We start from the raw sequence: 14554 nt of genomic DNA on the forward strand, positions 1-14554 counted from the left end.
GTGAGATGGGCGCACAACCCTAGAGTCGGACACGACTGGCCCGTATGGGCAGGGGTACCTTTACCTTTCCCAAAGTACAATTTCCCAAAATTTTCAAGGGGAAAAAGCTTCCATTGTTGAATACATTGTAAAGGTTGCATCATTTGGTTCACTTTTGTAACAGAAGACTATTATTTTTTCCTGAATGGCTAGCATTTGTTGAGTAGTTTGCCCAGTCTCAGTCCCTATTTTTTTCTAGCTATACCCCTGGATCTACAGCTAGCTTCAAAGTGAAGTAGCTCTTATTTTGAACCCGGTGGGAGTCATGCTCCCATGTTTGACACAAGGGGGCCATAAAACCCATACCTTCCATGCTGAAGCCAAGTATAGGCAAGGGAGATGTATCATATCCTGCTTCCCCCTCTTTATCTCATCTAGTGTGGATTTAGATTATGTGACAACATAAGTACACTTATAGAAACAAAATGAGTGATCAGTCTACTCCAGAAATCTCATTCCCTTATTCCACAATCCTGGAAGATGCTTTTACCTGCAGTCGAGTACCCTGCAACATATGTCTCATTTCAGAAAGTAACAGCAAAATGGCTTTTCACACTTTTATGTCAAAAGTTGCTATTGTTTTCTTTTAGCTTTGCAGTATGCTCCCCCCCCCCCAGTAGCAGCACTGCTAAATCTCTTGCAGGGCCAAGTTCTGTTTGAAGGACCTGAGAGATCAGTTTGCTGTTTAGCACAGATGCTCTTACAAAACTCCAGGAGTTGGAAAAGATACATAATCTGACTTGGAAAGAAAACCACTTAAACTGGCATTAATCCATTTTTCCTAATACTGCCTAATTGGAAGCTGCTTGCCAGATCTGAGGCAGAGAAAGGACTGTACCACTCCTTTCATCTACCTGACATATTTTTTTAACTGGGGATGCCATGATTTAAACCTGGAGCTTTTTGCAGACCAGCACATCCTATGGGTTCACTTCCCCAATCAGGGATATGGACCCATACCATACACTTTCATGTTCACAGCAAAGGGGCTTAGGATACTTTTGTGTAGTGCATCAGCTGAGGCCGCAGAACCAAACTGAATGATTTGCTGAAGGTGCTCTGTAGAAATGGATCTTCAGAGTTCACTGCTTCAGACTTCGGCCAAGACTTTGGCTTTCAAGCTCATATTAAGACTTCCATTCCCAATCCATGTTTACACAAAATAAGTTGCAGAGTTCAGAGCTTCCAGACAAATGGGCACAGAACTGTAGGCTCCAGTTGCAGTCCTGTACACACTTAGCTAGGACGAAGACCCACTGAACTAAGAGGAACTTACTTGAGTATGAAGAGGAACAGGGTCATGGCTGTTTAGTCAATTGTTTTCATAGAAGAAGCATGGGGGGGGAATAAATTATCGCGGGAATGGAAGAGTGCAGATTTTAACGTTTTTTTATTACACAGTAAAGAATACAACAATACCTGAATCATACTTTAAAGATTCACAGGTTGACAGACCATACATTACAGTCCAACTAAAGAAAAAAAAGAATAAACAAGAAACCACAGTTCAGACATAGTAGACTTAAAAGCTCAAGAGTATGCTGACAAAAGCATGATGCCTAGCCCCCACCCCCAACCCCAGTGTTAGTCTACCATTCACTTGTGGTACATGTCTGAATTAAGTATTGCACAACAACTTTTTTCTTTTTTTTTCTTTTTTCACTATAATGTCGCAGAACCCAAAACAAAAGTTCAAGATAAAAAAAAAAACGAAAAATGAAAACCAAAGTACTTAAAAAAAACAAACTGCATTTCAACAGTCTCCAGTTTATTTTTTATTTTTTTCCTGTCCCTTGAGGAATTCAGACAACATGGAGTCAACTTTTCCCCCTTAAATGTTTTCCAGACGTTGGCATGCTTTGCATAAGTAATCCAGCCTTGTAAATTTCAAATCCCCAAGACATGCACCTATACATACACACACACACATAGAGAAACAAAAAAAGAGAAAAGAATAAGAAAAAAAAGTGTTGTTTTTTTTAAAAAAGAAAAGACCGGCAGCCCCTGCCACACACGCACACACACGCACACGCAGAGTTTCATGACAGAGAAAAAGAGGAAGAGGAGAGGAAGAGACAGAGATAAGAGGACGCCCTAGTCCTATTAGCGACCACCATTCAGATATAATCCAATGAAGTTAGTTTTTATTTTATTTAAATGTGTTATTCCTACAAATTATACTCTCACATAGCCTGTATAATAAGTGACAAGCAAAAAAGGAAAGTAACAAAAGGGTTTTTTTGTCTTTCTTTCTTTCTCTTCTTTAGGTTTATGAGGTCTGCATTGTTACCAAGAAGTGATATGGTTTGCAGCTGTATGAGCTTTACTTTTGGTATTATCCTGGTTCTTTTGTGCCCATTTGGTTTGACTAGACCAGTTTTTTTGTTAGCTACTGGTGCAATATACATGCTGTCAGAGGTAGAGTGAAACTTTTTGCCACTGAGGAGACTGTAGCAAAACAGGAGGAGAGGAGGAAGAGGAGGAGGAGATAGAGCTCAGAGTTAGGGGGGTTATCTCTCTCTTTTTTTTGTATTTGTATTATTTTTTTTTCACTCCGGGTGCCCTGAATTATAAAGTAATGAGACATACTGTACTAATCCTTCTTTCACACACTAATGTTCAAGAGCAACATTGCTGTTTCACATACATCACAGCTTCTAGAGACATACGGGTTATTATTATGAGATAATACCTCTTTTTTTTTGGATTATTAAACCCTTTTGTAGTCTAGAGCACACAATAGCTCTAGAGAAAAGGACTGTCCAGTGTCACAAGCAGAACAGAAACCAAAGTGAGGTCGAATGGGTTTGGGAGCACCATGGTAATAGTACCCGTCTGAAAAGTTGGTTATGTGCTTTTGATTTCCACCTAAAGCAGGAGAGCTGAGCTTGCAAGCATCCATCTTCTCTATGCGAGAGCCAGGCTACGTAGCAGGGTGACAACAGAGCTATTCCCCCAAGGGCCCTTTGAATTGTGCACTGCCTCCCACCCTGCAGGGGAGGTGAAAAGCAGTGGCAGAAAGCTCCACCTTGGATTGTCCAGTTTGGCCCATAGTGGTCTGAAGACTCTCGTTTATAGAGGGTAAAGCAGGGCTAAGAGTAGCGTTTGTCTTCTGCCCTTCCTCCAAGAATCTCAGAACAAGATCCAAGTCACAGAAATGGTTGTGGTCGCTTAAGCACCTAAACGTAACTAGGTGCAATATGAAAAATTATAACCCTTACAACCATCATGGGAGGTAGGTTAGACTTAGAAGACGGAGGCTTTGTCCACAGCCACCAAACGGGCCTCACTGCCAATCGTGGATTCCTCCATGCCAAAGCCCAACAAGCCAATTTTGGCCAAGTTGCACAGAACACTGCCTTGTCTTTGAGAGTGCTTCGGATGAGGGAGAACAGGAATAAAATTAAGAAATGCGCCGCAAAACGACGTTCACCGCGGGGCCTTTAAATGCACCCGCCTTGTTACGCTGACTTGGCGGGAAAAGCACACAGCCACCTCTTGTGCTGCTTAAAAGTGACAAGTTGTTTCTGGCCTGGACCCTGGACAATGAAGGGTTAAATGAGTGCCTTAGTCGGACATGTTTAACCTGCTGATCATTTGGAAAGTAGTAATGGTGCTTTCAGAATTCAGATTTTGGTCCATCAGAACAGTCTTTGGCTGACTTCCCTTTTTTATTTTTTTATTTTTGTAATAATACTGTAATATAACCTGGCATTCAGCAGTGTTAAAGCTGTCAATCTACACCTCAGCATTTGGAGCTCTTCTCATCATCATCATCATCATTATTATTATTTCTCTTTTGTAAAATCAGAAATACCTAACGACCTTACAGTGATATGCATGCACTGCTTTTTTTTCTTTTCTTTTCTTCAAAAGTATGATAGCCTGTTTTATTTTTTATATTTTTTTTATAAAAAAATCCCTATTAATGAATTTTGGAAAAAAGAGGGGGGGGAGAGGGGGGAAAGGGGGAGAAAGAAAAATAAAAAAGAACCCACCACTATTCTATCCTACAGATAAACTCGGTGAAATGGCTCTAGCATCTTTTTAAAAAGAGATAGCCCCCCAAAAAGCATGCCTAGGGAGTCCTTGTGACAGTGCAAAATACATTTATGTACATCCCTCTTACAAAAACACCAATATGTTAGCATTCCGGGAAGCATGCTAAGTTTTTTCCCCTATAACAGAGTGAAATAGCAGCTCCGAAAGATAGCTTTTTTTTCTCTTTTTCTTTTCTTTAAGACAAACGAAAAAAAAGAGGGGGCGGGATTTCTTCTCTCTTTTGAACTACTAGAGAAATATCACTACTACATACAGATATAAAAGCAGCATAGAAAGTTACAGGTTTCTCACCTACTAGTAATAAAGAAGACTAAATGTGAGCATGGTTAACTACAATGCATTTTCACATTTGTCCAACACATTTACAAGAAAAAACACCATTGGGAAACCTCACAGGACAGAAGTGTTATAACACCAAGAGAACTACTAGATTTTTTCCCCATTTTTAATATATCTTTTTTTTCTTTATTAAAAACCCAGACAGGATGGGAGGGAAAGAATTTTGGAAGGGTTCTGGAGCTGGAGTCACTGTTTTTTTTATCGTCGTTGTTGATACAAAAAATGAATGAGGTTGAATAGACCCGATTGTCTTACTCTGTGGAACCTTGTAAAAAAGTGAAGGAATTTTTTTAAGCTTTATATTTTTGGGGGTGGGGCGGGGGTGGGGGTAGAGGCAGCTGGTTGATGTTGTAGCTGCCAAAATGCTAATTAACTGCAGGCTGTGTCCTTATTTCTGTACTAAACAGGAAAACAAGAAACAAAAACAAAAAAAAACCCAAAACAAAACAAAGAACGGAAAGGAAGAGGAGCCGTTTTGTACGATGGCGATTTTTTCCCCTTTGCTGCTGTTGTTTTTTTTAAGTCCTACATCCCACTGCAAGTCATCTTCCATTTTTCATTCTGTTGACCTGGATATTATTATATTTCATTCAGAAACAAGAAAAAAAAATGAACATCTGTGTCTCCTTCCAATCTGCTGCACATCTGCGCGTTTTTGATGCGGGCCTTCAGAGTTCAGTCAGTAACCCACGGACACTATACATCTTCTTCTTAATATGTCTGCTGCTGTTTTATCCAATGCTCATGCCCTTGAGGGTTTTCTCTCTCTCTTTTTTTATTTCTCTCTCTCTCTCTCTCTAACTCTCTCTCTCTCTCTCTCTTGCGCGCATTTTTTTATTATTAAATCCCATTATTGTTATAAAGAACATTGTGACTTTATATTATTAGCATTTTTGCTTTCAACAGCAATTAGCAATCTCTTGGTTTGCTGTTTGGTAAAGCATCTGTTAATGAGGTCATCTAGTTTAAAATCCCAGCTACTGGAAAATAACAGGGAGGAGGTCAAATCTATCATTTTGTATGTGTTAAAATTATCTGCTCTTCTCAGTTTCCTAAAGGAAAGGTATCTTTGTTTTTCAGAAGAAGTCATTATGACCCGTTACTGGCCTTCTGTATTTTTTTTCCTTTTCACTTCTACCTCAAGATACAGTTTTAAGTTCTTTTGCAGTATTGAAACGTGACAGTTCAGTAAAAACCTTTGAGCATCTGAGGATGAGGAATTTTGTTTTGTGTTTTTGTTTGTTTTTGTTTTTAGTAGTTCTGCGGTTCAGTCTTAGCGAGGAGTCGCTTCTATGGTGGACGGAGTCCCAGGGGTGTTTGACCGAGGAGTAGCTGCTGGTGGTGTGTCAATTGGGCTTCCGGCTCCGCTGTTGGGTGTTGCGGAGGAGCTGACTGCTGGTGTCTCTCCTTGCTGCTGGGCTTGAAGTGTCTGTCCACAGATGTGGTGGTGTTTCTCCCAGTCCTTGTGCTGGCAAAATGAGCCACAGTATCGCGCCGTGTTGCAACCGCTGCAGGTTTCACTAGCTTTACGGCCACAGTTCCAGCAACTCTGTAGAAGAGACGGAGAGAAAGAAAGACAGAGCAAGGCATGTCAGTCATTTGGCTGGAATGTCAACATGAGTATTTATGGAATATTAGCATAATATACTTGCTAACAGCTGGGTTGGACCTGCTGTCCTGTGAACGGAAAGGCTCCTTCCATTCACAGAAGTGATTTGGATCTAGTAGAGAAGCGCTGCCGGAGGAAGGGGAGCGAATTTTGCCGATTCCCCCTTTCTTCTGCAGGCCCCGGTGCTATTCCTGAGGTCCACCAACCCTCCAGAGTAGACTTTCTGGAGGGCGCAGGGGAAAAGGGGATCACCAAAGATACCTTTCTGCCTGTAGGAGTGTCTCCAGAAAGAGACTTCTGCTCTGGGTACCTCTGGATCCCACCCTTAATCTTAAAAGAATTGGAGATATAGATTGCAGTACCAAGTGGAAAGGAGTCAACTGTTTATTCACCCCATTTACAGCTCTGGGCAGTTTCCAAAATGCAGGGAGCTGTCTCAGGGTAGAGGGAGAAACAGCTGCCCACAGGACATCTAAAGAGGGACCATAGGTCATTATCTACAAGGTACCATATGCTGTAAGTACACAGGCTTTTAATTGTTTTTTGGGATGAGGGGGGAAGCACCCCTGGGAAGCGGCAATACACTCATCCAGAGAATTGGCCCATCTAGTTCAGTACTGACTCCGTTGGCTCTTCTGGGCTTTAGAGGGGAAGGAAAATGCCAAGGATTGGATATGGCACCTTTTGCATGCACACTGAGTCATGGCCTTTCCAAGTCACAGAGTGTTCAGTAGTGATCAGTTTTCTAGGCCATCTTCACAGTCACACAAATGGTAAACTTAATCACTTTCTCTGTGCCAGGCGTTAAATTGTGGAACCTGCTCCCCGCAGAGGTGCGTCAATCATCTTTAATGTAAACCTTTCACCATATGCTGACAATGCGCTTCTTCATCCTGGTCTTTGATAGGTAAGGTAACATGTTTTGCGGGGCTCACTCCTTTTTTTTTTTTTGCTGAATTTCTACGGATCTGTTCCATTTGGAATGGATTTACGCGCCCTCTGTTTTTATTTGTTTTTATAATTGTATACTTTCTTGCGGGGACCTTATGGCGAAGGGTAGGTGAGATATTTTTATAAATAGGTAGGAAAGAAACCAAATTAACACCATTAAAAATAGTAGTAACTAGAATTGCTGGACATCTTAAATATAAAAGTATAGTTGTGTACACACCATACATTTAAAGCACATTTGTGCAGGCTGTTGAATTTTATTTCCAACCCCAGTGCTGGGGCATCCTCCTCCATTGCAACTGAACTGATGCAGGTCAGTCTCAGTAACACATAAAGATCTGCCTGACTGTCCAAACCCTTAGTATCTGCTACCTGAGGCAGCCACTACCTTCTGCCTACCGGTGGGGCTGGTCCTGCAAAGGCTTAGATGAAAGAAACCCCATGCATCCACCATTTTCTGGATGGTAGCTTAACCTTTCTAAAACAAAACCAGTAACATATTCAATCTAACAGAAACGTTTACAGACTCTCCAGAGTTTCTAAAAGGCCTCTTTAAACCTGTGTGCCATAGCAGACACATCAAGATTCAGTTTGTAGATGAGTGCAGCACTCTTCTGTATCACTAAACTGCCCATGAAGCTCCTTCAGAGACAGGCTGGGCAGCTGCTGCCTCACAATTTCGGGACTTTGTTCTCCTGAAGCCATGCAGCAGTTAGAGCTTTAAGTTGACATGCAATTAAAAATAAACTAAGATTTCTCCCCTTCCTGTGCAAATCCTCCATAAATATTACAGCAACCTTGCAACCGTGCTTACACACTTTGCTGTTATAAAAGTTGCAGGCCCAGGCCCAACACAAAGACCGTGTTGGTTATTTGTGGCATATAAGGGAAGGTTGGCCTTTGCTAACTATAAGCCACCCTAAGGCATTGATTTACAACCAGTGGTTCAGGACCTGCTACTGGCTCATGGCTTGAGCCACAATAGCAACACTAACACTATACAAATCAGGTCCTCCCTTAAAGAGGGCACGTATTGTGGTGAAATCCAGATAACCAACACTCTGTGTTGTGGGTGGGTTCTATTCGTCAGCCACAGCACCTGATTGGCAGGTCCCTCGAAGATGGGTGCAATTTGGCCAAGGGGACACAGTTCAAATGGTTCGAGGAACCTATTTAAGCCCATGCACGTGACCCAGAGCTTCCTCTTTCGGTGCGTGCATCGGAACACCCGCCCACCTCTCCCTACTTTTACGGCTATGCAATTGACCTTGCTATGCCGTCATGTGTCGTCTGTCATTATGACAGGGGCACAGCAGGAATTTCCTTTCTTGGCTGACTGGCTGCTGCCATTTGGGTTTCGCCTGCCGCATAGCAAATTGTCACAACTTGTAAGGTTGCAGATAGGCTCTGGTTCAGGTGATAGGGATGGGGGGAGCAGTCTCGCCATCCCTATGTGAAGGGTATTCCGTTAAAGGAATCCAGGGACTTGATGGTTTGGTCAACCCCTGAGAGGGGGTTGTGCCTGTGCCTGAGTCCAGGGGGACATTTGGGTTGTGGAGATAGCCCATTCCCGGCTTTCTGCTTATCCAGGTGTTCACCCTTGGCTGGCCTATGCTGGAACCTGTGTCAGTGCTACCTGTATGGCAGGGAGCTAGTCAAACCAGAGTCACTTTCTGTAATCAATAAAGTTGTGGCCTAAATTCTGCCAAAAACCAAATCAAAATTTGAGTCATGTATGAATTTATTTAGGGGGGAGGTTTCTGGGTCTGAACACGCAAATATATATATTAAAAAAGGGTCCCCACTTGCACAAAGGACTAAAAAGTTGGTCCCTGGCCAAAAAAGGTTGAAGATTACTGTTCTAGGGTTAAGGAAACTGTATTAGACTTCCCTGACAGGGAATCAATATGCTAATAGGTTTCCACCGCAGTGCTGGTCAAGCAAGCCCGGTTACACTGCTGAAATCTCATTTCTTTCTATTAAAAAGAAGGGCTGTGTTTAAAAATGCTAAGAAGTTCATTCCCTGCTCGCGTTTAATTCCAAACAACAAATTCCTTGTTAAGAATACCGCCAGCTGACGGCGTCCTCCAATTCTGCTCCCTTTCGCTCCCTGCCAAGTGGGAAGCCACCAGAAAGGATGCCTGCTGCTCACTTTCCTCCAGCTTTGCAATGCCAGCTGGATGGCTGGAGCAGAGCCAGCCGATAAGTGAGATTCCTAAACTACAACAGAAATCCCAATTACCAGGAAAGAACAAAGACCTAAATCCAAAACACTGTTTTAAGGAAATTAAACATTTAATCGGAGTCAAGTGGCTTCTTTAGAAAACAGTCCCCGTGTTAGATTTACTCTCTCTTTTTGGCACAGGAATGTTTTGGCAGATGCAAGAATAGTTAAGTGTCCAATACTCATTGCTCTCTCCCTCTCCCTCTCTCCTCACTAGATTGAAATCAGATGCATGCAGCTTTCCTAACTCAACTCATACCGATTAAGCCTGCAGACTAAACCAGGTAATTACAAATGCATGAACTGGGATTCCCCCCCCCCCCTTTCTATTTGCAAAAATTGTTCCCATCTTTTAAAAACTCTTTTTAAAAGGTGGAATTACCAACACAGAGAAACAGATGTTTTTTAGTGGCTAAAATTGCTGGGAATACAGACTCCTTGTCTATCATCAGCTGGCTTTGATTCACTGTCCGTGGTTTCAGGTTTGTTCTGCTTACACTTTATCTACAGGGAATGCAGAGGGCTCATTGTAGTTTTCATTTTATTTTCAAACGAAAGATAATCGCAATGGAAAGAAGTTTCCAAAATTATAAATGTGGGAAAGGCAGGAGATTTCTAATAGAACACTATTAAGCTTATGATAAAATACTTGGGTTGCAAACCAGCAAGCCATACTACAAGTGCACAACCGCCATTCATTTCAATGGAGCCACAGAGGAAATCTTATCTACGCCTCACTGAAAGGAACAGAAAGTGCTGTTATTAGTCAATTCTATGCCTGGAGAAAGGTCCCACTTCTACACCTTCTCCCTGGAAACCATCTCCTGGGTGAGCTAAGAATATTGCAGATGCTGAGGTTTCATGCTTCTGAATTTCCAAGCTCTCATAGCTCAGATATACTGGCCGTGGCTCTCCGGAGTCTACACATCTCCTGCTGCCTGGCCTTGGAGATGTCATGTCACAGACTGAACCTTGGACTTTCTGCCTTACCACTGAGCTATGGTCTCTGTCTCTAGGTGGCAATGACCAATTAATGCAAATGGAATGTGGGGTGGCTTAGTTCTCATATGGGCACAAGTCCAAAACAGCCATAATTTTATAAACTTGACATCTCTTACTCGCCTTTTCTCTAAATCAAAAAGTCTTAGATGCTGCAACCTTTCTTCCTAGGGGAGTTGCCCTAAATTGTTTTGGTTGCCCTTTTCTGAACCTTTTCCAAATCTGCAATATCCATTTTTTGTGGTGAGGCCACCAGAACTGTTCACAGTATTCCAAATGCTGCTGCACCATAGATTTCCATAAAGGTATTATAATATCAGCAGTTTTATTTTCAGTTCCTTTCCTAATGATCCCTAGCATGGAATGTGCCTTTTTCACAGCTGCCACACAGTGGGTTGATGTCTTCATCCAGCTACTATGACCCCAAGGTCTTGCTGCTGGTCTGTCATCACCAGTTTAGACCCCAGGAGCGTATATGTGAAATGAAGATTTATTTTGCTCCAACAGGCAGAACTTTACACATTGAATTGCATTTGCCATCTTACTTCGTCCCTCGCCCCACAATTTACTCAGTTTGGAGAGGTTCTTTTCGAGCTCTTCACGTTTTCTCTTTTTAACAACCTTGAACAATTTGGGATATCATCAGCAAACCGAGTCACCTTACTACTCAATCCTATCTCAATATTGTTTATGAGCAAGTTAAAAAGCACAAGTTCCAATACCGATCCTTATGGGACTGCACTTTTTACATCCTTCCATCCAGAGAATTTGTCCATTTATTCCTACTCCTTGCTACCTGCAACTTAACCAATTCCCGATCCACAATGGGACCTCTCCATCTTATTCCTTGACAACTAAGCTTATTCGGGAGTCTTTGGTGAGGTCAAAAGCCTTTTCCAAGTCCATGTTTGCTATGTCAACCAGATCATCTCTTTCCATATGCTTGTTGACACTCTCGAAGAACTCAAATAGGTTTGTGAGACAGGACTTGCCCTTGCAGAAGTTAGTGTAGAGCCACCATTCATGGCCTTATCCTCTGCAATCCAGTCCAGGCTGTGCTGTTATTGGTGTATGTCAGGCATAAACTAGTGTTGCTTACATAAATGAATCCCTTTGTGCTCAAACTTTAAATGACAGCAATGTAATGGCCTAGCCACTTTGATGAGACCTTCTCTCTCAAAATAATCGATTGCCTCACTGTAGATGTCAAGTAGATAAAGGATGATGACAGCTAATTGCCACTGAGTCCAGCGAACTAAGCCAGCGAAACAGGCTGCCATTCTCATCTGAAACAACAGAGAACCCTTGACTGGACGAATGAGATGCACAGCAGGAGAACTTTTCTGGGTTACCTGGCCAGTCCCTGTTGGAAAACAAAATGTTGACCTAGGCATGTTGATATGGCTTGATCCACCATATCAGCTAATGAGTTCTTAGATGTCAAATCAACAGGGATAAGGTTTGGAAGGTTTATCACACATATACTAGATGCTGCAGATAGTTACGTGGTCTAACACAGGTTTAAAAATGTTTAAGACCACTGAAATTGAGAAATGCAGAGTGGATCTCCTTAACCTGGAAAGGGCAAGGCATAAAATCCAAGGATTTGCTTATGTTGACCTTTTTTGTATACATGACTCAAAGCTAGTCTGGCGGTGCTCTGCCCAATTCCACTGGCCCTATGTCTTCTATGGAATCACCAAGGAGATAGTTAAAAAATGGCTCAATATATAGGACTTTTTCAGATCACACACACTTCTGTGTTTTTGTTTCATTATTCCATCTACAAGCAACTGAGCACTTCTAACCAATCAGTGTGTAAACTGGCCTTTACACCAATCAGAATCTGGATTAAGCAAGCTTGAATACCACCTGTGGTCTTGGCTTCATCTTCTATAATAATTACAAATTCACATATTAAAGGGTGTTTATGTAGTTGAAGTATTTTCTACGCTTTTGAAAATCTATTTATAAGAGTATTCTAACAATTATGGTCCAAGTTCATAAGTTCATTTTTCTAGCCAAATTCTAGCCAAATTTCTATTAGGCAATAGTATTAACAAAACAATACAGAACATACATCCATAATATAAAAATCCATAGCCAAAAAAAGACTTTGCCAAGTTCCTGAGCATGAAAACACAGTTTCCCCTTGTGCATCTCTGACAACTCCAATTCTGTTATTATTTTGCCTTTTTAAAATCCAATGATGCAAGAGAGAGAAGTTACCAATAAACTCAAATCCAGCTTGATTTCAGATTAAACCTGAAATCACCTGAATGACAGCAACAATTTATAGTGAATTTATTGAACTCATTTCCTTGTTTGTTTTTTTGCAGCCAGTGCATAGAGGGACATAATTATATATTAATTTGTTTTAAATTTTCCTGATTGCTTTGACAGTATTGTCTATCAATATAGATGATTATCACTAAAAATGTGGGAAACCCCAGAATCTCTCCACTCTTCACCCACTTTGAATATGTGAACACAAATATAGTTCAAGTGTGTTCTGTGATAAATTAATATGTTGTCACTTTGCAAATGCCTATAAATACGTGGATTTACCAATATGAACTGCAGCAATGCTCCACAGAGTTCTTTCATTTAGGTGTCACACTTTTGGCTGTGATCTCCAAAGTCTGCTAATGGGGGGGAGATGCTAGATGTGGTGTTTTCAAAACGTACAGCCGAGCAAAATTGCAAAGCAGATAAACCCAACATAATATTGTTGGATCAGCTGCACTTGTGTTTTTATCTGAACAGATGTCAGAAGAAAAGAAAAGCATCTGCTCCAGCTAGCAAAAACTCTACAACCCACATGGGCAGCAAAGAGTACGGTATGTGTAAGATTCTCCAGTGTCATTGTACGTTGGTACAGGAAAACAGATGTTTTAACTTTTCTAATAACCTTGGCAGTAGGTTCACTAAGCCATTCGTCCTCACTATTTAAATTCATTTGCACAACTCATAAAGCCAAGCCAAGCCCAGCAAGTCACTAAAGGAGAGCATGTTCACACATGGTTTGGCTCCTAGCCAAATAGTCTTCTGATGAGTGCATCATTTTTTGCCTAGCTTCCTTTTCTATAGCTATAAAGAAGTGGTGAAGAAGTTATCCGTTGACGGGTTGTTCTACTTCTAAAACATCCTTTCTTCCAATGAAATTAAGTAACCAATTAGCACAACTAGACCAATTCTTTCATTTATGTTGGAACTTTTCCTGTTTTTATTTTTTTAAGCTGTGGAGAAAGGTCAATTTTATGCTTCGTGCAGTAGCAAAGATACGTTCAGGTGCGTGTTAACGCAACTTTCATTCAAGTGAAATTATGGAAGTGGTAGTCTAGCCTTGGAAAGAAATAGGTTGAATTCGGGAGCTCCTTTAATTAAAGACGTGACTTAATCAATTACTTCGTCTTTGGATCCATAGAAGAAGCAATTGATTGAACCATGGTTTGAATGAACTGCCTAATGAGTATTGCAAACCATTCTGTTTGGAGAGTTTGCCTGAACCATATTTCCCCCCATTCAAACATAATAACAAACAATGGTATAATCAGAAGAGGACATCCTTGATTAAACCATGCAGGTCAGTAGAGGAGGGAATGCTTGAGTGGCTCATTCCTGATTCTGTTTTGAATGCATTCATAAGCCCTATTCAGACATTTGTGGCGAGCAAATGTGGGCTTAAAGTTTGGAAGCTGTAGAGCAGGGGTCAGCAAACTTTTTCAGCAGGGGGCCAGTCCACTGTCCCTCAGACCTTGGGGGGGTGGTCGGACTATATTTTTTTTGGGGGGGATGAATGAATTCCTATGCCCCACAAATAACCCAGAGGTGCATTTTTAAGAAAAGGACACATTCTACTCATGTAAAAACACACAGATTCCTGGAATGTCAGCGGGCTGGATTTAAAGGTGATTGGGCCAGATCCGGCCCCTGGGCCTTAGTTTGCCTTCCCATGCTATAGAGGCACGTGTGCAAGTCCTGCTCACTAACATCCCTGTGCAAGCCAGCAGTCTAAACCATCTCATGGTCCAAAGGTCTAAGCATCAAAGCCCATGTTATTTACCCTAACGTGCTCAAAAGTCCTCTTCAGCCCCTTGTGCGAAATGTGGCAATTTCTGAAGTGAGGATATATGAGGATGCTGAGGTGGAACTTGAGTGTTCGCCCTCTCCCACTCCAAGCCCACCCAAACTCTCCACAAATGTCTGCTGAGGGCTATGAACGGTAAAAGAAAAAAGTTTGTAATGTCTGTTACTAGCCCTCCCACCCTTAGGTTAGTAAATAGGGATTTACAGAGCAACTGTATCCATTAATTACACCGACTGGGCAG

General features: G+C 41.6%; 1 protein-coding gene across 1 annotated transcript in view; it reads right to left on the bottom strand.

Annotated features, from left to right (window-relative positions):
* Positions 1-1410: 1410 nt before the first annotated feature.
* RUNX1T1 (RUNX1 partner transcriptional co-repressor 1) overlaps positions 1411-14554 on the bottom strand; it is a 148220-nt gene continuing 135076 nt past the window's right edge. Inside the window, 1 exon segment of the mRNA XM_082233658.1 lies at positions 1411-5989. Within this exon segment, the coding sequence (XP_082089784.1) occupies positions 5714-5989 (276 nt within the window). The 3' untranslated portion in view covers positions 1411-5713.

This window comes from Podarcis vaucheri, assembly GCF_965113315.1.
Source record: "Podarcis vaucheri genome assembly, chromosome: 8".
Taxonomy (NCBI): Eukaryota; Metazoa; Chordata; class Lepidosauria; order Squamata; family Lacertidae; genus Podarcis; species Podarcis vaucheri.